Source organism: Mytilus galloprovincialis, chromosome 4, assembly GCF_965363235.1.
Source record: "Mytilus galloprovincialis chromosome 4, xbMytGall1.hap1.1, whole genome shotgun sequence".
Classification (NCBI taxonomy): Eukaryota; Metazoa; Mollusca; class Bivalvia; order Mytilida; family Mytilidae; genus Mytilus; species Mytilus galloprovincialis.
In genome coordinates this window covers 6,565,891-6,591,727 of record NC_134841.1, presented here as the reverse complement: position 1 = coordinate 6,591,727, position 25,837 = coordinate 6,565,891, and the positions used below count along the sequence as shown (strand labels likewise).

The following is a 25,837-nucleotide window of genomic DNA, read 5'->3' as shown; positions in this document are numbered from 1 at the left end:
TTTTGCTTAAAAAATATCTAAACTATAAAAAAATAATTGATTCGTTTTCATTTTTCAGCACTCAAATGTTTAATTATTTAATTATAGCTTAATTGGGTGTTTGACATGATTATAGGCGTGTTATGTATTTGATAAACATCAAAGGTTGTGTTAAAAGCTGTGTAGACAAGCTTTTTCCTAAAGCTAATACTTCCTAACAGTCAATAATTCATAATAAATATGACCTTTTATACTATTATCTTTTGTAGATTTGGTTAATTACAAAATGGATGAGTTTTTTATGCCCCACCTACGATAGTAGAGGGGCATTATGTTTTCTGGTCTGTGCGTCCGTTCGTCCGTCCGTTCGTTCGTCCGTCCGTTCGTTCGTCCGTTCGTCCGTTCGTCCGTCTGTCCCGCTTCAGGTTAAAGTTTTTGGTCGAGGGAGTTTTTGATGAAGTTGAAGTCCAATCGACTTCAAACTTGGTACACATGTTCCCTATGATATGATCTTTCTAATTTTAATGCCAAATTAGAGATTTCACCCCAATTTTACGGTTCACTGATAGAAAATGATAGTGCAAATTTCAGGTTAAAGTTTTTGGCTTCAGGTTAAAGTTTTTGGTCAAGGTAGTTTTTGATGAAGTTGAAGTCCAATCAACTTGAAACTTAGTATACATGTGCCCTATGATATGATCTTTCTAATTTAAATGCCAAATTAGAGTTTTGACCCCAATTTTACGGTTCACTGAACATAGAAAATGATAGTGCAAATTTCAGGTTAAAGTTTTTGGCTTCAGGTTAAAGTTTTTGGTCAAGGTAGTTTTTGATGAAGTTGAAGTCCAATCAACTTGAAACTTAGTATACATGTGCCCTATGATATGATCTTTCTAATTTAAATGCCAAATTAGAGTTTTGACCCAAATTTTACGGTTCACTGAACATAGAAAATGATAGTGCAAATTTCAGGTTAAAGTTTTTGGTCAAGGTAGTTTTTGATGAAGTTGAAGTCCATTCAACTTGAAACTTAGTATACATGTGCCCTATGATATGATCTTTCTAATTTAAATGCCAAATTAGAGTTTTGACCCCAATTTTACGATTCACTGAACATAGAAAATGATAGTGCAAATTTCAGGTTAAAGTTTTTGGTCAAGGTAGTTTTTGATAAAGTAGAAGTCCAATCAACTTGAAACTTAGTATACATGTTCCCTTTGATAAGATCATTCTAATTTTAATGCCAAATTAGAGAATTTATTCCAATTTCACAGTCCTTTAAACATAGAAAATGATAGTGTGAGTGGGGCATCCGTGTACTGTGGACACATTCTTGTTTAATGACAAATGAACCTGGTCATAAAACATGTAGAAAATGTAATTCATGTTATATGCGAGGTCTCTAAATATTTATTCTTAATATAAACTCCATTGAGCATAAACGAACAAAAAATTCATAAATCATAGTAAATTTTAAAGTGATTTGATATGAATGATGAATTTTTCCCTCCATTTCAGATAACACCATAAATTCTTTATATAATTAAATTATCATAAATTTTACATAACAGGGTTTTTAAATCTTTTTATTTTCTTATTACTGAGAATAACTTGTCATGCAGAACCTTATATGCAAAAATAAATTTAGAATGATAAAACACTAAAAATATCAATTGAGATATAAAATGTTCTCTATGAGGAAAAAACAAACTTGGGCAATGCAAAATTAGATATTGCTGTAAGAAATCATATTGTTTTTGGTCATAGTGTAAAGTACATTATCACTGAATTAGTATATATATTTGTTTAGGGGACAGCTGAAGGACGCCTCCAGGTTCGGGAATTTCTCGCTGCATTGAAGACCTGTTGGTGACCTTCTGCTGTTGTCTGTTCTATGGTCGAGTTGTTGTCTCATTCCCAATTTCCATTCTCAGTTTTACAATCTTATATTTTAAATCTTAATAGCAGATTGTATTTTTAGCTCACCTGGCCCAAAGGGCCAAGTGAGCTTTTCTCATCACTTTGCGTCCGGCGTCCGTCGTCGTCCGGCGTTAGCTTTTACAAAAATCTTCTCCTCTGAAACTACTGGGCCAAATCAAACCAAACTTGGCCAAAATCATCATTGGGGTATCTAGTTTAAAAAATGTGTGGCGTGACCCGGTCAACCAACCAAGATGGCCGCCACAGCTAAAAATAGAACATAGGGGTAAAATGCAGTTTTTGGCTTATAACTCAAAAACCAAAGCATTTAGAGCAAATCTGACATGGGGGGTAAAAATGTTTATCAGGTCAAGATCTATCTGCCCTGAAATTTTCAGATGAATCGGTCAATCGGTTGTTGGGTTGCTGCCCCTGAATTGGTAATTTTGAGGAAATTTTGCTGTTTTTGGTTATTATCTTGAATATTATTATAGATAGAGATAAACTGTAAACAGCAATAATGTTCAGCAAAGTAAGATCTACAAATAAGTTAACATGACCAAAATGGTCAGTTGACCCGTTTAGGAGTTATTGCCCTTTATAGTCAATTTTTAACCATTTTTCGTTAATTAAAGTAACCTTTTACAAAAATCTTCTCCTCTGAAACTACTGGGCCAAATTAATCCAAACTTGGCCACAATCATCTTTGGGGTATCTAGTTTAAAAAATGTGTGGCATGACCTGGTCAACCAACCAAGATGGCCACCACGGCTAAAAATAGAACAAAGGGGTAAAATGCAGTTTTTGGCTTATAACTCAAAAACCAAAGCATTTTGAGGAAATCTGACATGGGATAAAAATGTTTATCAGGTCAAGATCTATCTGCCCTGAAATTTTCAGATGAATCGGTCAATCGGTTGTTGGGTTGCTGCCCCTGAATTGGTAATTTTGAGGAAATTTTGCTGTTTTTGGTTATTATCTTGAATATTATTATAGATAGAGATAAACTGTAAACAGCAATAATGTTTAGCAAAGTAAGATCTACAAATAAGTCAACATGACCAAAATGGTCAGTTGACCCGTTTAGGAGTTATTGCCCTTTATAGTCAATTTTTAACCATTTTTCGTAAATTAAAGTAATCTTTTACAAAAATCTTCTCCTCTGAAACTGCTGGGCCAAATTAATCCAAACTTGGCCACAATCATCTTTGGGGTATCTAGTTTAAAAAATTGGTGGCGTGACCTGGTCAACCAACCAAGATGGCCGCCACCGCTAAAAATAGAACATAGGGGTAAAATGCAGTTTTTGGCTTATAACTCAAAAACCAAAGCATTTTGAGGAAATCTGACATGGGATAAAAATGTTTATCAGGTCAAGATCTATCTGCCCTGAAATTTTCAGATGAATCGGTCAATTGGTTGTTGGGTTGCTGCCCCTGAGTTGGTAATTTTGAGGAAATTTTGCTGTTTTTGGTTATTATCTTGAATATTATTATAGATAAAGATAAATTGTAAAACAGCAATAATGTTCAGCAAAGTAAAATCTACAAATAAGTCAAATGACCTAAATGGTCAATTGACCCCTTAAGGAGTTATTGCCCTTTATAGTCAATTTTTAACAATTTTCATTAATTTGGTAAATTTATGTAAATTTTTACCAAATATAGTTCTCTGTTACTAATGGGCAAAGTTCATTATAGATATAATTGTAAGAAGCAAAATCGTTCAGTAAAGTAAGAACTTCAAACACATCACCATCACCAAAATACAATTTTGTCATGAATCCATTTGTGTCCTTTGTTTGATATGCACATAGACCAAGTTGAGCGACACAGGCTCTTTAGAGCCTCTAGTTATACATGAACTTTAGTAAACATAATACAGAGTATATATGTTAATAAGGTCATATGAAAAATTTGGAAATTTCTATTTAATATAACTGCCAAAAGAACTAACTTTGACTATTTAAAATTGTATCTAGTTTGGAATTGTAACCAACTAACTTTCTATTGTGCTAATTATGAATAAGATTGATAAATAAAGAAATAATTGATTAATTTTTTTTAAATAAGTCTGATCTCTTTCATTAAAATGTAGAATGTTCCTGCATATAATAAATTGTGATTAAATTGAGATTTTTTTTAAAAAGAAAAAATTCTAGAATTTGAATTTTTTTTTTATACTTCTTAATAGAATATTTGAAGCATATAGTTCCTACATTAATTATCCAATATACCATGTGTAGCCAAAACAATTGGTTTCTTAATAATACCATAAGATTCTTTTGACCTAAATGGCCTTATTAAGAATTCTCACCTTAAAATAAAAGATGTGTTTTATTTTGACTGGGTTGGTTGCTGCCAATCAAAAATTAAAGAAATATCTGTATTCAAAGTTATTGGTTTTCAAAATTTGTAAATGGAGTATCCTATGAATAAAAACCTTTATGTTTTATGAAAAATTAATAATAGACATGCAAATCAATTCCAAGTTTTTATTTTCAGCATTATTTAAAATGGAGAGATCCGTTTGCGCCAAAAATGTGTCCTATTGCGCCACAACTTTTTTTTTTTCCAATGCTACTTTGCGCCACCTGTTCTAAAAATACATGGTATCATTTGCGCCAAAATTAAAACATACTATTGTGCCAATTAGAAGAAAAATGACTTCCCTCATCCTTTATTTGGACTTGGAACCGGCAGTATACACTGCAAATGTTTCCTTTTCTGAAACATACTTTCTTCTTACTGATGCTGCATAGGTATGTACTTCCCAATGTAATGTATGTAGTAGCATGTAACTTCACTACATTGTCCAAAAAGACAAACATTGCAGGATGAAATGAATAAAACAGTTCATTCTAATTCCTGTGGAATGCTTCTGCTCCATTACTGGTATGTCTTGCGGTAGATAACAGTTTTAGCCCATACAGACGGTGGGGACAAAGCATTGTGTCATCAACATATGTGGCTAAAACATAATGAGCAAAAGCTTCTAGTTTCTTCTCTTTTGACATATCTTGTATTAAATACTCAGCAAAGTAATAAGTTTTCTTCTCTCTCTGTACATGGACTGTCTAATGCATTTTAAGTCATTTCTCTCCAGATGCTCATCCTGATGGTGAAATATCTCCAAACATATCATACTTTTTAAGTCAAAAATAAGAACAAATATATATTAATCATAAACAATTAAATTTTGGACGTAACGCGTCTTCTGATTGGCTGACATTATTTTGTTATGAGCCCATAGACATAATATAGTCATGGGACCGTGACTTCATCAACGTTTTTTCATGGTTTTCTACGGTTTAAAATGGAATTTAGAATTAAATTATAAAAAATGACTGTAATATTTTTTCTGTCTATTTGAAATAACATAAAAAATGTGGTGCACACTGTTAAATAACCCGCTACGCGCGTTATTTTGTGTGCACCAAATTTTTTATGTTATTTCTTCATAGACAGAAAAAATATTACAGCCATTCCTTAGATATTTTTATGATAGATATGTGAACAGGTAAATTGGCGCAAATGAGTTCTGAATATTGGCGCAATTTATACATTTGGAAAACAAAATTTGGCGCAAATGATACCCCTGAAAAACAGTAATTGGCGCAAAAGGACTGTTGCCATTTAAAGTATGGCTATTGAATTTTATAGTCAGGAGTTCTAAAAAATCCAAATCAGCAGCATTGATGATATGTAATTTATTTTGATAAAAACCCTTGACATTGTTAGACCTTACTTAAATATTATCATCAAATACTATAAAGATTTCATTTCCAACATTGAAGCTTCTGTTTTTCATGTCCTGGTTTTTAATTGCTAACAAACATTTTATGGGTCATTCTCAAAAAATGTCCAAATTCAAAACCAGAAGATTTATAAAAATGATAAGCAAGTCTAAGATAAAAAAATGACTTTAATTAGAACTCTAACTTCTGCAAAACATGAAAATACAACTTAACATCAACATGAACAATAACTTTTTTGTAAAAATATCATAAAACATACCCTTGCTGCTTGCAAGTGTCCATGGAGTTACCGATTAAGAAAGCACTGATATTTAAAATTGGTCAATTTCAGATTATGTGTAAAGTCAAAATAATAGCCTGAGTATCCAATATATGTGTTATCAAATTACGTCCACCTTATCCTAAGTTCCAAAGAAGTGAATTTTTCACTTTCATACACTAGGTAGAGGCATAGTAAAAAACAACTTTGTTATTTTTCTCTTAAATCTACTTTGCAGGATCAATTTCATTTGTTTAATATCCCATTGTGTAAATATTATTACTAATATCATTTGAGAATCTTCTTGAATAAGTTTATTTGCAATGAATTAAATATTTAAAAGTAAAAGAGGATGGTAACACAAAGGACAAAATATAACAACAATGACATAAATAGTATCATCAATGACATTTTCAGCTAAAAAACCGTTATTTATCAAAAGGAAAGAAAAAGTGTTATAAAGAAGGTATCTGTCAAAGAGGATTTTAACATAAACTTGGTTATTCTATGATTGTCAGAAATTTCTTAAGATTATTCACTTTAAAACATCATATCAGTAGGACCGGTAACTCCAAGGACGTACCAAAAATAGATGAAATACTTTTCTTGTAAAAGAAATTTGAAAAAAATGAAATATTAAGAATTTATAAATTTGCAATAAAGAAAATCAGTATGTCTTTTTGGTCCCTCATTTTATGCTTAATTTGACTAAATTAAGAATGCACAATACCAAGTCAAATGTTTAGTTTTCTGAGAGCACTTTCCCACAATTGATTGTCTACAAAATACTTTTGTCCTACAAGTCTTGGTTCAGGAATGACTCCTATGATCTTATCCATACCGTACCAACATTTATCTCGAACTGCGAGTGGCCAATAAAACGTACTCGTTCTTAAAGTCTTTCCTAATCTATGCATACAAGTGACATATACTTCAGCTTCATCACAATCTATTACTCTGCCAGGATATGGCTTATTGTCATATTCAACGAGAACATAACGATCGACTAGGTAATGGGGTGTTACATCATTTGGATCAAAATTCTCAATAGTATCCTTTTCCTCCATTTCAATATCTTTCAAAGCTGCTACAAAATGATTTGGAACCCAGTTTTTCTCATTCATATCTGTTCTTGTTGATGTCCACATTACATAAGCTGTTTCAATGCCTATGTTTTGTCTAGGTAGGATTAACCTATGAAGATCCTTGCGAACATTTGGATTGCCTAGCATAGGATACACAGAAAATAATGGTCTGCACAAAATACTTGAAAGTGAAAACAGTTGCCAGATTCCCATATAAGACCTGTTCTTTGTAATTTTCATTACTTCCTGTTTGTATACCATTTCCACTTTTCGCAAAGATAGTCTTTCATTTGGAATATACTCATCTGAGTACATGGCATAAGTCTTTGACAAAGCGTTGTTTGTATATGAATTATCTGTACCCCGTTTAAGATAATCTTGGTCTAGGTAGCAATCCTTGAAAATAGTCTGTTCAATAATCATTCTGACCCGAATCTCTTCTGCTCTTTTCTGGTCACCAAAGGCAAATACACTGCCTGTATAAGGTAGACAATTACCATCAGCTCCAATCCTAACAGGAGTCAATTCAAGTAATTCCTTCTGAGAAATATCCCTTGGAAATATTTGAAGAGAATCCTCATCAACACTGATGCCTGTATTCAAAATAGATGGAAAATAGTTGTAATCTATGTTGAACTGTTGTCTTTCTATCTCGTTCTGTATCTTGGTGCACATTTTGTGTACATCAGTAAAAGTTGTACAACTTGCCAAATTATTTAAAGTCTTTAAGAAGAATGCTTCTCTGGTACTAGAATCTGAATCTTTAGGGACATATTCATCAGGTTCTTGATGATCACAGGTTTTTTTATATTTTGTTTTAGCTTCTTTATCTTCTTCACTCTTTTTCGAACCACTTTCTTCTGGAATTAGCCCTCTCAAATTGCTGTCTTCTCTATCTTTTTCTTGGACATGTTTGCTATTTACTATTAATACTGCTTTTTTCCAATTATGTCCATATTCCGAACAACTCTCAACACATGTGCAGCTGACATCTCTGTACCAAATTTCCCCACATATTGACGTTCTTATCTGATGCAATTTGAATGTTCCAGGTACAGCTTTTAGATTCTGAGATGCTAGTAGATGTGTTTTTTCTGCAATATGTTCTTTTACAACTTCATACAGCATCGCCAAGGATTCTTGCTCTTGAATTCTCTCCACAAAAGACTTTGCACTTGTGATGTCCTTTCCACGTAAAACTAAATCGTTTGCTGTTCTCTTTAGTGTGCCACCAACACCATCAGGGACCCCTTTCCCATGTCCACTCTCATGAAAATTCCAAGTAGCCTGTAATCCTCGTTTTGACATTTCCTTTGATAACAGAAAAAAGTTACCTTTCTGACGGTACTGGCTGCATGGGCCATCACTGAAGAAATGTAGTGTGTCTACATTTTTGTTCTCATTTATAATTCTATCTAAAATCGGATCAAGAAATGCCCAGATAGCACTTGGATTGTGGTCTAGGCAATCCGAAACTCCGCAAAACGTTTGGGTTCTTCCTTTAGTGTAATACACACCTGTGTGCAAAGTGATTTGTTGCTTGGATGCACCGAAATGCATACTTTGAATTTCTATTGAAAGCTTGCAAAGGAAGTTCTCAGCAAAATCAATGTGTATTAAAACTTCATTTTCTTTTAAGTTTTCTTTCATTTTCCTGTAGTGATTGAATTGGTTGGTGATATTGAAGGTGTGGACTTTGAATCTTTGCATTTCACTCGAAAATGTGTCTATCAAACAATCTATACTGTCAGTTACCTTTTCCTTAACTGTTAGTGTGACTTCTTTCTCTTGATTATTTATAAGTCGGGTTTCCTTCTTTGTTTTCCACTGAAACCATTCAGTATTTATAGTACTATCAGTTTCTGATTGAAGAATGACATCTTTGCATTCCATACATCTTCCGTACATGCAATCCATTTTGTTAATGTCACAGGCAAACATCTTAACGATCTCTTGTAGTCTTTTCGATGGGAGACAGTTTAAACCGTGAAGAGAATTGACAAGAAATTGCATGTTTTCGTGGTATTTGCATGCGCATGTTTCTCTATCTGAATCCTTCGGTGGTTGAACCCAAAATGGGCGCATTCTGCAGAACGTTGGATAACTGATCTTTATATCTGTATTTTCAAGGATAAATCTTTCGTGAATAATCTCAATACTTTCGGTCATAACTCGTCTTTGCTTCTTTATTCCATTCTTTGTTACCGTATCCTTGATTCCTGGTGTGATTCTACTTATGTCATCTCTTTCATAGAATGAGCAGACTCTGTCTGTCAACCTTTTACTTAGTGAGCCTTTCTTTTGACGTTGTCTGCCTGCTGTAAATCTAAATTCATTAACTGCTTCTGTAATGATTTTGTATTTTCTCATTAGCTTGCCCCGTATAATCTGTGATAGTGCCTGCTTTCCTTTGTTCTTTGATCTGTACTTATTCATTAGTTCTGCATTTAATGTGTATTGGAACTGTAGTGCTTTCTTTGCTTGATTTTTCATTAATCTCCTTTTAGCTCTGGATCCTTCACCTTTTTCAGTAGACCAATGTCTTAGAAGTTTTCTGGCTTTTGACCTTGGAGTGTCTTGACCTGTTGGTGTATTCAAAGAGGATTTCCGTTTCAATCTTAACAGGCGCATCTGAAGCCTATGTGCAAGTCGTTTTTGCTTTGCAATTTCCAACTTTAGCTGGTCATTGTCCCTGTAGCACTTTGCCATCAATCTTTTCTTCCTGCGTGTACTGTGATGTTCTGGAGGGATTTGTTCTAGAGCTGGTTGTGGTGAAGAAGGCGGTGTAAGAATGGTGTGATTACTTTTCTTTCTTTTTCTTTGTTTTGATTTTATTTTCCTCCATTCTTTTCTCTGCTTCCTTTGTTCTCGTGGTGTCATTTCAATGATGCGTTTGCGCTTTCCAACACCTATGTCACTTTGATATTTTGATTTACATCTTGCAAGGAATTCTGCTCTTCTGTTGGGGTCACTGTCTCTCTTTTCTCTATAACGACGTTGTTTTTCTGCGTTCGTCAACGGCATGATGCTCTGTAAAATAATTTAGATAGATAAGATGCAAAATAAATGATAATTTACAAAATGCATCATGAGAAAAACGTAAAATCATATCAAATTTCGAATTCAATAAACATACAAAAAGATTATTTTTTTAATCTGTTTTTTTCCCTGGTGTTACTATTCTTTTTGATGTTTGTGGTTGTATTATTCTCTACCGAACATGTATAGAAATGTGTTATTAATTATGAGTTTAGGTTACCTATTTACTCAATATATTTCTTATTTATAAATGTACTTTTTTTCGTTCTTGACGCTTTATTGTTGTTTATGTGTCCAGTGTGTTACCATTATTTTCCCTGGTGTTACTTTCTCACTGATTTTATAATAGTGCATACGTTTTGTATTGTTTACATATATCATGACTAACACTCGTCTGTTTTGGTTTTATATAAAATCGAAAAATGTTATAAAATTCTTTTATATCATCTTTTTCATAGGTTTAATTAAACATTTGTTCCTTCACATAACCGATTCTGTCCATTATGTTACTTATTTTTAGGTAACATAATGGACAGTAACACCAAGGATATATTTACGGGAAAACATTACCAATTGGAAAATTACTGCTCCCCAGTCACAAAATAAAATCTCATGTGCAACGTATTTTCATAAGCATTTCACTTGTCTATCATTTTAGTTTATGCTTATTTATAAGACAACCTTTTTTTAATAACATCATGGACCTAAAAAATACTTATGGTGAAGTCAATACAAACCTAAACACTGAATGTCTTTGTATTATACACAATTGTCGTCTGCTTTTGTCACAAGATGTCTGCAAAGGAAGTTGTCTTCAGGGATCCATCATTAAAGAAGAGTTGTTGTAAGGTACATAACTCTTACACATTCTAAATTGTATTTGGTAACAACAAGGACATGGCAGATGGCACCTTTGATTTTTAATATTTTTTTCATTTTTTTGTAATTCTTATTGAGATATATGTTCACATTTGTAATTAACAAAAACATTTGTGATGTAAAACTAGTAAAAACTTTGCATTTTACTTCACAAGAAAGTTGAATTCATTACAGTAAGTGCTTTCAATGGCGAAATCACATGCAAAATAAGAGCAATCTGGAGGTATTGAAGAATATTTTTTTCCTTATAATCATACCCACAAACATTGAACTGCCGTTTCTGAATCTAATTTGCGTCACCATTCACAGTACAGTACATGAAACTTGTTTATATTGTATATTTTTATTGGAGTCTTTCGTACACAAGTATTTGGACAAAATTTGAGAATGACCCTTATTCTTCATCAAGTAACTATAAAGATTCAGTTTAAATTCCCTGCATTCTTTGTCCCCTTTCTTAGCCCTTGGTAGGGGCCTCAGTGGCTGAGTGGTCTTAAGTAGTCTAACTACTGTATCACTAGCCAGTCAATACTAAGGTTGGGAATTCAAATACCTCACAAGACAGGTAGACTCAAATCTTAATTAACTACGATTCACTTGAGAGTTATCCTACAGAAGGTTATGGTTCTCTCCAGGCACCAATAAAAATTAATCCCAACAAAATAGCACAGTAGAGTTGAAAGTGGTGTTAAGCACTAACCAATCAATCAACCAATCAATCTTAGCTTTTGGTATGTTTTAAGGATGCATGAAATTAGAGGTTGGATGGTTTCTGATCTGATATTTATTATTTGCCAAGACACCAGAACTTTTTGTGCATATTTCTAGTAGGATATAGGTTGCATAATTTTAGGGAACCAGTAAATTATTTGTTTAATATTTTCCAATTGGGGAAATTTCATGTTATTTTTAAGTACGCAATTTGTCAATTCAATCCAGTGTTACTTAAAGCTCAGATGTTACCAAGGAAATGTATCTTGGAAATATATGTCATGTTGATGCTAAAAATGAATTGTGACGTCTGCTGGAGAAAAAAAATGGCTAAATCAGTGAATGACAATTGTATATGTCAATATATGTATAAGCAGAAAATGTTTTTAGCAAATTGATTAAGTTTAAATTAAGACCAAATGAACATGTTAAAAAAACAACAGTTGAGCTATTGAGAAATTTAATTTTCCCCAAATATTTTATTTTATTTAAAAGAAAAAACAGATAAAACCTTGCAAAGTAGAAAACTGCAAGTAGATTCTTATTTTGATTTTGATTTGTCTAGTAAATGTTACTAGATAATAAATACCTTTTAAATATTTTATAATTTCTTAGACATTTCATGCTTCTTATCAAAATGTATGGGCATACAATAAATTAAATAGTTCTGCCAATAAAAACCATAATTGGAAAGTTTATGGGTGATGAATGGCTTTTAGACTTTATAAAAGTTTGTATTAAATTGATATTATCTTTATCATTGGAAATAAAAGTATGTTAATACACCTACCAGTTTTTTTTGTAAATTTATACTTAGTTTTAATAGTTTTGTTGGCAACACATAGGGGTTATACTCATTTACTTATGAAAAGAAATGTATTTAACCCATCCCTATACAAAAAGGTAATCTGTATCATTACTATACAGTAACACAGTACAAAATGACATTGATGGTCTCAACGTTTTATCAATTTATCACAAAAATGTAGACTGGGGAATTTTGTTTTTTTCTCTCTTTTCTCTCTTCAAAATTCTTACCTTGAAATTGTAGGAAAAAACCGAGTGAGAGAAAAGTTGTTTATTTGTGGGAATTTTGTGTGCGGTGTTTTTGACAGTGTTTTCTCAGGCTGGGACAAGGATATATTTAACTGTTTGGCACTATTATCTTTGATGTGAATCGTGCCAGCTGATATTGTTCCTTTCATTGTTTTGGGTATAAATGTGTTGTGTATCTGAGATGGAGTGTGCACTTTCAGGTAAGGGAGCAGTAAGGAACGCACATTGTGATTCTAATCAACCTCTTAATTTATATATTGTAAATTATTTGTAAACACTTTTTCTACTTCTGTTATTTATTTATTTACTATAATAAACACCTGATAGTGTATAAGTGATTAATCTATTGTTGTAGTGATAACAATGCTTGGACTATATTTGTAACTTAAGACAGTTTTATTTAGAAAAAGTGGGGGGTATTTTTGCATAAGAAAGGCAAACATTAATTCAATTTGACAAAGTTAAAAGAAATTGAATTTTTGTAAAAAGGTTACATTATTTCCCCCCTTTTTGACACACATTTAATTGCATAAATTCCATTTACTCCACCAAAGCTAGAGATAATACATCAAGACATTTGTTATAGATTTGAAAGTATGTGCCAAATAAAAGAATGTTTTACTTATGATAAATGTTCCTACTTAATTATATGTGAGAGTTTGTTGTGTAAACTGCTTTGCTTTATAAATAAGTGAAGTTTACGACTGCATGTTGTATATCCTTAGGTCTACATGGAAATATTGCTTTGATTATAAAACACGGAAATATGCATGTTGATAAATAGTGGAAGATGCTTTTATTTATTTAAGGAGGGCACTTTAAGGGTGGTGGAGAAATATTAATTAAGGAAATCATTGAGGGGGTTGGGGTAGGGGGGTATGTAGCATTGTTGTGGAGCAAAGGAATGTTTCTAAATTTGCCATGAATTAATTTAAAGAAAATTCTTGATAGAGACACTTTCTCTCGTTATGAGTATATTCTATATGATTTTTCTTTATATTTTCTGTAGTCATTAAGGTTTTTATTTGAAACAGTAAGTTGTCTGGCCTTGGGGAAGAGATTCCAGGGTGTCATGGCATCCCTAGGTTCGCAGCTGTTAATGAAAACAGCATGTTACATTCCAACATTAGCGTGGAAAGAATCATGTTAGAAAAACATATTATTACATTTATATTGCTTTATTGTGTTAACATTTTATAATGGTATTTTGTTTCCTTTCAACTTCGTTAATTATAATGATATTTACCCAATATTAGTTCCATAAATAAGAAAACAAGAATTTCAAAATTGAAAAAAAAATGTTCATTTAATATCACAACCTTAACAAAGGGAACCAGAAATATAGCTAGGTTTCTATGGATATTGTCAGCTAAGTACATTATAGTTAATTTTCTAAGTTATATCATATTAAAAATCTTGGAAAATGGCATTAAAAACTAAAATATAGTTTTAACATATTTGCATTCATGTTCATTTATTAAATTGTTTTAAGGAAGTAAGAAATTATTAAACAAGACTTTTCTCAGCATAAACATATCTACAAATCATGGTAATATGATGAATAGAGCTTGGAAAGCCTTATTGATTTCATTAGCCTTTTATCTAAAGATGTGAGTTTGATTCTCGGAGATGAATTTAGTTTCGATTCAATTCTGTTTAAATTTAAGCATAACATGCTCATCAGTACAAGAATAAAATCACTACCATACATAACTTCACATGGGAGTGTGACTGAGAAGCCTAAGTTGTTGGTCTACTGTATCACTAGCCTGTAACCACTGAGTTTGTGAGTTCTAACCCTGCTTTGGCAGGTGCTTTTGAATCCAATCCTAATTGAAAAGTATTATCAGTTTTCCTGCCAAAGATGATTCTCTCCTAGTATTCCAGCTACAGGCCTTTACCAATAAAAACTAACAACTAGGATATGGCTATTAGTGCTCAACTCCAACAATTAATCTTTCAGTATATCATCACAAAACAACAGAGAAGCATATAAATATCAGTTCTTGTTCACTAGCAGTTAAGTCCTACAATTAAATTATTTATACATGAATCTACCACATATACCACAAATCTTTGATATTTTCAGAGCTTAGCCTAGACAAAATGGACACCTATTCAAATAGAGGTTTATAAATTGCCTCCTAAATAATTTGTAACATTCACATTGTAATAAAAAATGGAACTCATCTTGAATTGCAAGCAGCTAAAGTACAAAGAGTACTTTTTCTACCTGACCAATTTACTGTAACACAATGTCTATACTTCTACAAATAATTTACATGACAACAGTCTCAGAAGACTAGGGGTTGAGAGAAGTCAAAAATGTACATGTTAATTATGTTATGTTCAGTTAGTCTGTTTATTTACATTGCATACACTATATTTATATACATATTAATTGTTCATTCAATCTTTCAATTCATTTAACAGTGTCTAGAATAGATTTTGGATTGATTTGTTGGAAGTTGCTTGCCTTTGTCTTGAGCTTAGAGGTTGATTTTCTTAGATAATTATACCTCTGCTTTGAAAAAAGGGGGGTATACTGTTTTACCTCTGTCTGTCTATCCCATGAATATTTTCGTCGCATTTTTCTCAGGAACTACAATGCCAGGATTTCTGAAATTTGTTTTCACGCTTTATATAAGTCAGTTATACCGTGTGATGCGTTTTCAGATTCATCACTCAACAACTTCCTGTTTACCGAACACTTGTATCATTTTACACATGATGGCCAAGTTGAAAATTTTTGTCACATTTTTCTCAGGAACTACAATGCCAAGATTTCTGAAATTTGGTTTCAGGCTAAATGTAAGTCAGACATACCGTGTGATGCGTTTTCAGATTCATCACTCGACAACTTCCTGTTTACCGGACACTTGTATCAATTTACACATGATGGCCAAGTTGAAAATTATTGTTGTATTGTTCTCAGGAACTACAATGCCAGGATTTCTGAAATTTGGTATCAAACTTTATATAAGTCTGCCATATCGTGTGATGCGTTTTCAGATTCATCATGTAACAACTTCCTGTTTACCGAACACTTGCATCATTTTACACATGATGGCCAGGTTGAAAAGTTTCGTCACATTTTTCTCAGGAACTACAATGCCAGGATTTCTGAAATTATGTTTCACACTTTTTATAAGTCAGCAGTACTGTGTGATGGGTTTTCATATTCATCCCTCGACAACTTCCTGTTTACCGAACACTTACATATTTTCACACTATTAACAGTATCCACTTGCGGCGGGGGTATCATCAGTGAGCAGTTTCACTTGTTTCATTTGTTTCTTTAGATTTTGTTACCCTCTGTGTAAAGCTTAGACTTGGTTCTTTGGACTGATTTTGTCACTCATGTCTAGAGCTTAGATCTTTGTTCTCTGTGTTGATTTCTTTATCCCTTGTGTAAAGCTGAAAGATCGGGGTTGATTTCGTTATCCTTTGTCTAAAGCTTAGATCTGGGTTCTCTGAATAAAATTTTTTACGTGGAATACTGGCTATTGCGTTTCAAGAAGTCATACATCTGCCAGCAATACAGGATATAAGAAGGCTCTGCTTTCTTTTAGAAAAAATTCTATAAGCCATTCATTAGGGGCCAACTTATGAATTGGCAATAATCAGCTAGTGCATGTGTGCATCTGCTCTTGAAATTTTAAACCCCTTTGAGTAAAGTGATGAAACTTAGAGGGATTATTCCCCACTACAAGAAGGTTTGTCACATTCAAGGTAAAAAACCTTTCAATAAAATCATGTTACAAATGCTGGTTCAACTCTGTATATATGTGCAAACATAGTTTCAGCTCTAACAAAGAAATTTGAAAGTGAATTTTGTCGTGATTATTTGACCCTTCTAGAAGACCCTCAATAAAGAAGGTGTTTCACTTTCATGGATGTAAAAAGATTATAAATGATCAAACTCAAAAATCTGTTGGATTTGGGACACTCTCCAACATATACATGTACACATGTGTAAAGATACATTGAAGGTCAAGGTCACAAAAAATTAAACTGTATCTTCTCTGTACTACAAAAGGTATCATTAATTCATATTATTGGGATTCAAATAAAGATGAACATAAAAGCTGAATATTACTAAAAGTATTAATGCATTAATTAAAATTTGTCTTCTCTGAGAATAAACTATGGTTAATGGGAATAATCTTCAAAACTATTGAAATAGCACCACTATTTACTTATTTAAATGTGGTGGGGCACTTCATGATGGCTCCCATCACAATCCTCCCATTGACAATTAAAACAACTGAGATTTTCAGTGTATTACTATGATCTGCTTTGGCTATATTTTATATGATATACCAGTTTAAAAAAAATTAAACCCTTCAAGAGTTTCCAGTTGCTAACAGACTCTAGCAGGTGAAGCACTTGGAGCAGATTATTTATGTACAAAAACCCAATAAAAATATACAAATCATACAAATCTACAAAGGAATTTGTTCAATTTATTTTAAGAATTTTTTTATTTCAAAACAAACTGATAAATCACAAAAAGTGTTATCTGAATGTAGTGCACAAAAACTTGTACTTTAGTAAAAAAGAGTTGTCTGTTTTAATCTTCATACTGAGTAGCATTCTTACCCATAAACTTCTTTTTTTTTCTCTTTGGGGGGTGGGGGTGTCACCATACTAGTTGCAAATTAGCTGGTCATTGAAGTCACCATAATAATGGCAAATTATCAGGTCTTTGTGGTCACCATACTTGTAATGGCAAATTATCATGCCATTGTCATCATAATAATGGTTAACTATCATGTCATTGTCAACTGTGCATTGGCAAATTATCAGGTCATTGTGGTCACCATACTAATGGCAAATTATCAAGTCATTGTAGTCACCATCCTAATGGCAAATTATCATGTCATTGTCACCATACTACTGGCAAGTAATGTTATCATAAGCATCCTACTTATAGCAAACTATCAGGTTACTGTAGTCATAATTTAAATGGCAAATGATCATGTCATACTAGTCATCTTTCTCATGACAAATTACTATGTCAATGTTGTCATCATACTAATGGCAAATCATGTCATGTAGTTATCATACTAAAGGCAAATTATGTCAATTTAGTCATTATGGTAATGACAAATTATGTAAATGTTGTCATCATACTAAAGGCAAATTATGTGAATGTAGTCACCATACTAATGGAAAATTATCAATGAATTAATTGTGCTACAGGCAAATGATCATGTCATTATATCATTATAATCATCACACTATTGACAAATTATCAACAATGCAATTTGTCATGTCATTGTAGTCATGTTAAAGGCAATTTGTCATGTCATTGTAGTCATGTTAAAGGCAATTTGTCATGTCATTGTAGTCATGTTAAAGGCAATTTGTCATGTCATTGTAGTCAGCATGTTAAAGGCAATTAGTCATGTCATTGTAGTCATGTTAAAGGCAATTTGTCATGTTATGGAACCATCATACTTATGGGATGGTTATTCATACTACTGGAAGTGTTCTTATTTCACATTATCTTATTGTATGAGTGGGACATGGTGCTTATGACTTTGACCAGCAGGCACACACAATTAAGCTCTTGTTGAACAGATAAAATGGAAATAACAATACAAGATTGAAAGGTGGTAAATGTAAGAGTGATTGGGGAGATAAGAATTAGTTGATGGCCTAAAATACTGCATGATTTTAATGAGCTGAATACCTTGTTCATTCAAAACTTTATAAGGAACTTGAGTAAAAAAAAAACAACATTAAAGACACCACACTTATAAATTGAGTGGCAGCCACAAGTTTAATCTACAAAAGTCATCATCATCAGTGGTGCTAAAGTCCAAAATGTTAGAGGCTTAAAAAAGTAGGAAGTTGAAGAGCGTTTCTGAGCTTAAAGTAAATTAAACTTTTTGACACCATCTCTTTGTTTTCAAGGTTATCTACTGGAAGACTTTTAGGTACATCTTTATCAAGAACATGTTCTATAAATAATGCATTCCAAGTTAAAAAGTTAAAAACTTCACAGTTGATCTGAATATTTGAAAGTTAAGAAGAGTTTTAAAATGCATTAAACATATTTAATGAGGTTTTTTTTATAAGAGATTTGCCAGGGGAGCTGATATGATTTCATCTGGCTGTAGGTATTAATGTACTTTCTGTCAATGTTTAAATAGAGAGGGTTGACAAGGGGTAAAAGGATTTAAAATTTTAAATGACTGAAATAATCTGTCTGGGATTTTGTTTGTTATTTGGTTTACTGTACAAAAAGGTGCAGCTACAAAATTAAGATATTTATGTATTTGGTAAATCAAACTTTTCTTTCTATATTCTACTTTTGGTTTTGGATAGTTTTGATGTGTTTAAGATCAAACTTTAAGCACCTCCATCCACAAACAAATCTTTTAAGATGTAATTTTTGTTTTTTATGCCCCACCTACGATAGAAGAGGGGCACTATGTTTTCTGATCTGTACCTCCGTCTGTCCGTCCGTTCGTCTGTCCGTTCATCCCACTTCAGGTTAAAGTTTTTGGTCAAGGTAGTTTTTGATGAAGTTGAGGTCCAATCAACTTGCAACTTAGTAAACTTGCTCCCATGATATGATCTTTCCAATATTGATGCCAAATCAAAGTTTTGATCCCAATTTTACGGTTCACTGAACATAAAAAATGATAGTGGGAGTGGGGCATCTGTGTACTATGGACACATTCTTGTTTATAACAAATAGAAAGCTTTCTGACTTGAATGTTAAGTTTGCTGAAAGTTTTGTTTTCTAGGACTTAGTGTGATTGATTTCAAAAATATTGTCTACTGTCATCTAATTTTTTTTCGTAAGAGTGGAAATAGCAACACTTTACAAGAAATTCATCAATATTCATTCTATTTGATAAAATTTCAAATTTATTTGCCTCACTTTTCATCTTAAAATTGGAGTCCAAATAGGGTTCTTACAGCACCTAATTGTTATGCAATCTCTGTCCTCAAATTCACATGGACTTTTCTAACTCTACCTAGATGTGTTTACCTGCAAATCAGCTGTTTTCGATTATATCAAATACATGTAGGAGCTGGTCCTTTTAAAAGGGGGGGGGGGGCACTGACTGCCTAAGAGGGTGTGGGGGGGGGGAGCTGCTCCAGTCATGCTTCCCTGGGTTCCCTGGAATACCTTCTAATCCGCCTCTGGAATTCACATGGACTTCTCTGACTCCACCTAGATGTTCCTGTAAATCAGCTGTTTTTGATTATATCAAATACATGTAGGCAGATCCTGTTCCTTTTGTCAAGTGTTGTAATGTAATGTAATGGGTGATTTAATGCTGGGTAATTTGTTACATAAATAACAACATTATCAGACATTATATATTACACATCATAAATAGTCGTTGATTAAGCATTTAACAGTTTCTGATGAAAAGATATTTATATCTTTATTATTAAGTGCATATAATGTACCTATAAAAGAGAGCTTCACAGATTTGAACAGAACAGGTCTGATTGAAGAGTGTCCTTGACCTTTTTGGTCTGAGTTATCCTTTGTTCTATTTTTGGCAACAGAATATATTGACATTTCACAGATTTGAGACACATGGCTTAGATAATCTGTTGGAAGTAAATGAATGAAATATGAGGCTCAACAGGAGTTTGGTAAACAGTAATTAAAAACTATTTTCTGCTTTATTTTTTTTTCTCAAGAAGTTGTAATCATCAACTGTTTGTAATACTTGTAGATACATTCAGTCTTAGGTAGCAAAATTAATTGTTCTTGTAGGGCCTACTTTCATTGTGATATCAAATGACTCATTGACAAACGGAAATTGCATATACATGTACATGTATATATGAATAAAAATAGATCATATGGGTGAAGTAGTAACTGGAGGCTCCAAGGTGTCTGTATTGTATAATTGGCTTCCATTATATTTTGATATGACTATCTTTGAAAGATGGAGCTATACTTGTTAATAATTACTTATGTTTTCAAAAAATGATAAAAATACAAAACCTGATGTATTTAAAAGTATATGTTAAGTTACAATTTGTATTTAAATTATATTTCTGTTTTTTCCATCTTTTTTTTTAAAACATTTTCTGATTGTAGAGTTATATACATTTATGGATACAAAAGATATAATCTTCAAATTTTATATTTTGCAATTTTATGATAAATATAGGAAAATTAAATAATAGCTTACAAATTGATTATAAACTTGCGTTTGTTTATGATATTGTGTCCAATATTGCCATTTGAACACTTCTATTATTCTTTTGTTTCTCTTAAATGTCAATAACATTGTTCTCTGACAGTTGAAAGGACTTAGAAAATGCCGAAGAACTCTTTTGAAACTAGATTAAAAAGATGGACAAGATATCCAACATAAAGGCTATGCTTGATGGATTATCTCTTCAAACAAAATTCTGTATCAAGAAAACTTATGTCATCTACAACAATTGCATTATCCATATCAGCACTCGACTATTTGATGAAACTTTAGCAGAAAACTTATTTTCATGAAATCTAAGAAAGTTCAACATCTGTAATAAGGTCAAAAGTAGGTCAATCAAAATAGGACTAGATATTGGAGAAATGAGCGAATGTCTGTAAATAGTTTAAATGGCTAAAGTTTGATCCACGTAAAATCATGCAGTTTTAAAAACTACTATCCATACACTATTATCAGCTCAATATCTGTGAAGACATGGTAAATCACAGAAAAAGTGGTTTTCAAAGTTTACTGAACATTATACATTTATTTCCCGATCCTGAGGGAGATATGAAGATTTGTTCACCCAAGAATATTCATATATCACGAGGGCTTTGCCCGAGGGAAATGTGATTTTTCGAGGGTGAACAAATCTTCACATCTCTCGAAGCTTAGGGAAATGAATGTTTTATTCCACTGCCTATGCTTCGTTTACTTACTGAATATACTATATTAATGTGTATACGTTTGTTTTCTTATCTGCTTGTTTTAATAGCTAAACACGGCATAAACAGTCCGGATCAAAAGTAAATTAATAGTCTTTTTATTTTAACGCTTGAATAAATTTAAACACAGTAATGACTTATCTAACGCTATTTTAATTAAACGACTTTCAAAACGGTATGCACATTAACCGAGCGTAACGTCATATTACGAGGTCCCGATCTACAGAGGGGAATATGATGTTTTCAGAGGGGAATATGATACTCATAGGGGAATATGAAGTTTTGTTCGACGTCACGTGTGATAGTTTCAACCAATCAAATGTTGATTTCACCATCAAAATCAACATGCAGTGGAATAAAATATTTTGTCAAAAGCATTGGTCAGTAAATGTGTATTGTATAACAATGATAAATAATCAGCTATTGAAGTATTTACAGGGAAAGCTAGAAAAAAAAACACTTCAGTTCCACATATTCTATGTATAAGAAAATATAAGCTCTGTTGTTTTTTGGTCTTCATTCACTTGAAATTTGAGTGAGTCATATAAAATTTGAAATAACTCACAAGATAATAAAATGTGTGATTTACATTTAAGAAAATGCAGTACAAACATTTAAAATTCTAGATCAGTATCTGCCAGTCGTGTGCATGTTTGATAGCAGTTGAGGATGAATTAAATTTGAATTAATAATGATGAGGAATGCATATTTAGTTTCCACGGTATTTTATAGTTTACTGGATGAATAATTGTCTGTTTTACATTCACTTGTATATCATGCTTTTAAATATGAATTAAATATGTCAGTTTCATGTAAAGATTGCTATTGAAATGGTTGTTAATGTACTTGATATAATATAAATTAGTTCTCCTTGATGAACCATGTAAATGAAGAAGATATATATTATATGATCACTGTAAGATCAGATTATAATAGGCCAATAAATACCGCTTTTATACCTATCCATAAATTTAAACTTCTGAAATTTGACAGAGGGTGTTTATATGCTTCTTGAATATCTACAATATCAAATGTTACATCCTTGGATATCAGTCCACAAGTTCTTTTGTGTAACTGTTCTTGGATATCAGTCCACAAGTTCTTTTGTGTAACTGTTCTTGGATATCAGTCCACAAGTTCTTTTGTGTAACTGTTCTTGGATATCAGTCCACAAGTTCTTTTGTGTAACTGTTCTTGGATATCAGTCCACAAGTTCTTTTGTGTAACTGTTCTTGGATATCAGTCCACAAGTTCTTTTATGTAACTGTTCTTGGATATCAGTCCACAAGTTCTTTTATGTAACAGTCTTGAATAATCAGTCCACAGAGTTCTGACGGGAATTTGTCTTGAAATATATATGTTTTTATTGATAGAAATGAATGTAGGAATTTGTGAAACTATTTTGAATAAATTGGTCATCACTCCTGTAGACCAGACTGCAGACTGGATTTTCATTTTTGGAAAAACAAAGTTTTGAAATTTAGTCCAGAGAGAAGCCAATAGACCATAGTCTCTTTTAATCAGAAAATGTTTGATTACAAAAATAACAAATTTATAAAGACATTAAAGGGATGTGTGATAATAAAGAAATTTATTAGGTGACTTAAGAAATAATTCATGGGGGCTTAATTATATCATGATTTTACCATGGGTTGGCACTTTATGACAAATATTTTACGCTGAGCGATAGCGAGGGGTAAAATATCGGCATAAAGGGACAACCCCTGATAAAATCACAATATATTCAAGCCCCCATGAATTATTTTGATTCTAATATGACAAATATGGCAATTCTTTTGGATTGAAGCACTCTAGGTGGAGGCAATTATTTGCCATTCCCATAAATAAACGTACTAATAAATTGGCGTAATATATTCAAATTTTACCATGGGTCTGCTCAAAGCGTTTGAAGGACATCATGTTAGAATTTGTAATATTTCATGCACACATTTCTGGAAAAATGGCTGATGGGAGCTAAGCACAATGGTTTTCATAAGTTATGTTGTACAAATGCATAGATTGTGGTTTATTGACTCTGCTCAATATGGTCATGATAGGAGCCATCTTCAACTTGAAGTGTGTTGCTACATTTTGCTCCTTTTTGAGGACTCTAATGTGACTTTGAGTTGAAGATTCTTTTAGTTTTGGGTTTTCAAGTTTCAATGTGACTTTGAGATTAAGAACAGCATGTTTTGGGTTTTTCAAGTGTGTGTAGTAACTTTGTGTCATTAATTGATATTACCTAATCCTTAATTTTCTCAGCATTATATTTTGATGTTTGTTTATCAGTGTTTATCTTTTGTTAGTCTGTCACCTTTCAGGTTTTCCATCATCTAGTTCATTCTTAAAAATATTTTGATTCATTGACTTTGATATTTGCAAAACTTACATGTTAAAGTGTTAATATTTTAATTTCAACATTTTCATTATTAAAATTACAAATCTCTGTGATAATAGTTTATTTCTGTATCCAGGATTATAAAGTGTCAATAATTATTTTAACAAGCATTCCGTGAGTATTGCATGGCAATAAATAGTCCCCTTAGTACAGGTTAAATATTCATTGTATTGGAACAAAATTATAACTAGATCTATGACTTGTCATGGTGCAAACTATATAACAAATATCAAGTCAATATCTTCAAGCATGATGAAAAAAAGTGTTGGAATCTGATTATTTAAGTGAATAAGTCCAAAGTGGAAAGACCAATACTCTGCACAAAATCATTAGACTGGAACAAAATTCAAACTTGATCTGTAACTTGTCTTGATAAAACTATATACTAATTTTCAAATCAATATCTTCAAGCATGACGAAAAAAAAAGTGAAGAAAACTGACTGTTGAGTGAATTTTCAAAGTCAAAGGACCTTAAATCTGCACAAAATTATCAGACCAGAACAAAATTCAAACTTGATCTGTAACTTGTCATGATACAATACACCAAATATCAAATCAATATCTCAAGCATGAGGGGAAAAAAAGTGTGGAAATCTGATTTGCCGGGATGATGGATGGACAGACAGACAGACGAAGTGCAAACCTAAAGTCCCCTTCGACATTATTAGGGGACTAATAAATACTTGTTCAACTTTCCTTTGTTTGACATTATTAAAGTCATATGACACGAGTGAGAGGTGAAAAAAAATGTTTATCCAATTCTTGAACCGCATGTATATATCATAAACTTAGTCCTTAGAGGAGGGTTACGCTCAGGTCACTATGTATACGGAAAATATGTTGGCGATTGCTTCCTGGAATCTGGAAGGAAGCAATTAAAAATAAGTAAACTTCTTCTAAATGTGGACAAATTAAAGAATTTTTCTCAGAAAAAAGTATATGTACATAAGTTGTAAGAAAACTATCCATTTAGTTATAAAAAACATATGCATATTTTGAGGTTTCTTCTGACTTTAAAGTCATAACATTTGAATGTATCATTTTAGTTATTTTTATTAAAAAAGGCCAAATGTGAAATTTATTATTTTTCACCAGAAATTTAATTATAAAAATAGATTTGTTTAGCAAGTCCTTTTAGTAATATGATTTTAAAGGTCAGTAAATAGTTCAGACCTTTAGGACTGAAGACTGTCAGCATATTGTTATTATAGTCTTAATTATGAAGTCATGAAAGTCTATTTTCATATTTTGCTATGAATCCTACCTATGATGTGCTAAAAGGTGTTGCCATTTTATTTTGGGGGCTGGACTTCTGCTTGAGACCTAATTTTGTCATGGAATCATCACTGCTGGCAAGAAATGTTATTTACTCTTGAAATTCAAATTCAGCTTCCGAATAAAGTCAAAATAAATCGTTTGTCTCAGTTTTGTATTTATAAGCTGATATATATATATTTTCTCCCCTTAATAAAACTGTTTAAGATACATTGTTTTTTACAAATATCATTTGCCATCAATGACAGTTATAAAGCAGATGAAAAGTCTTGAAATATTATTCTTTTTCCAATAATGGAGGATAACAAGGAAGTCATACAGTAACCATAACAACCAAAATGTCATATTAACCTTTCATTGATATTACTATGCTTTTGGAGTTTTTATAGATAATTTAAAAAAAAAAAAAAAAAAAAAAAGACTAAAAAACAGCAAAAATTTCAGGTCAAGGTAAATTTCTCTGACTTCCTGGTTTGTGATTTATTGAAAGAAAAAAAAAAAAACTAATGAGAGATTTTCTGTCATAAAATAATGACATTGTATTTCCCAGAAGTATTTTATAAGTTAACT

At 32.1% G+C, this 25,837-nt stretch overlaps 1 protein-coding gene across 1 annotated transcript in view; it reads left to right on the top strand.

Annotated features, from left to right (window-relative positions):
- The first annotated feature begins 12,668 nt into the window (after positions 1 to 12,668).
- Positions 12,669 to 25,837, top strand: part of LOC143071239 (vitamin D3 receptor-like) — a 148,699-nt gene continuing 135,530 nt past the window's right edge. The window contains exon 1 of the mRNA XM_076245433.1: positions 12,669 to 12,882. Coding sequence (XP_076101548.1) covers positions 12,846 to 12,882 — 37 coding nt within the window. The 5' untranslated portion in view covers positions 12,669 to 12,845. The remainder of the gene's footprint in view (positions 12,883 to 25,837) is intronic.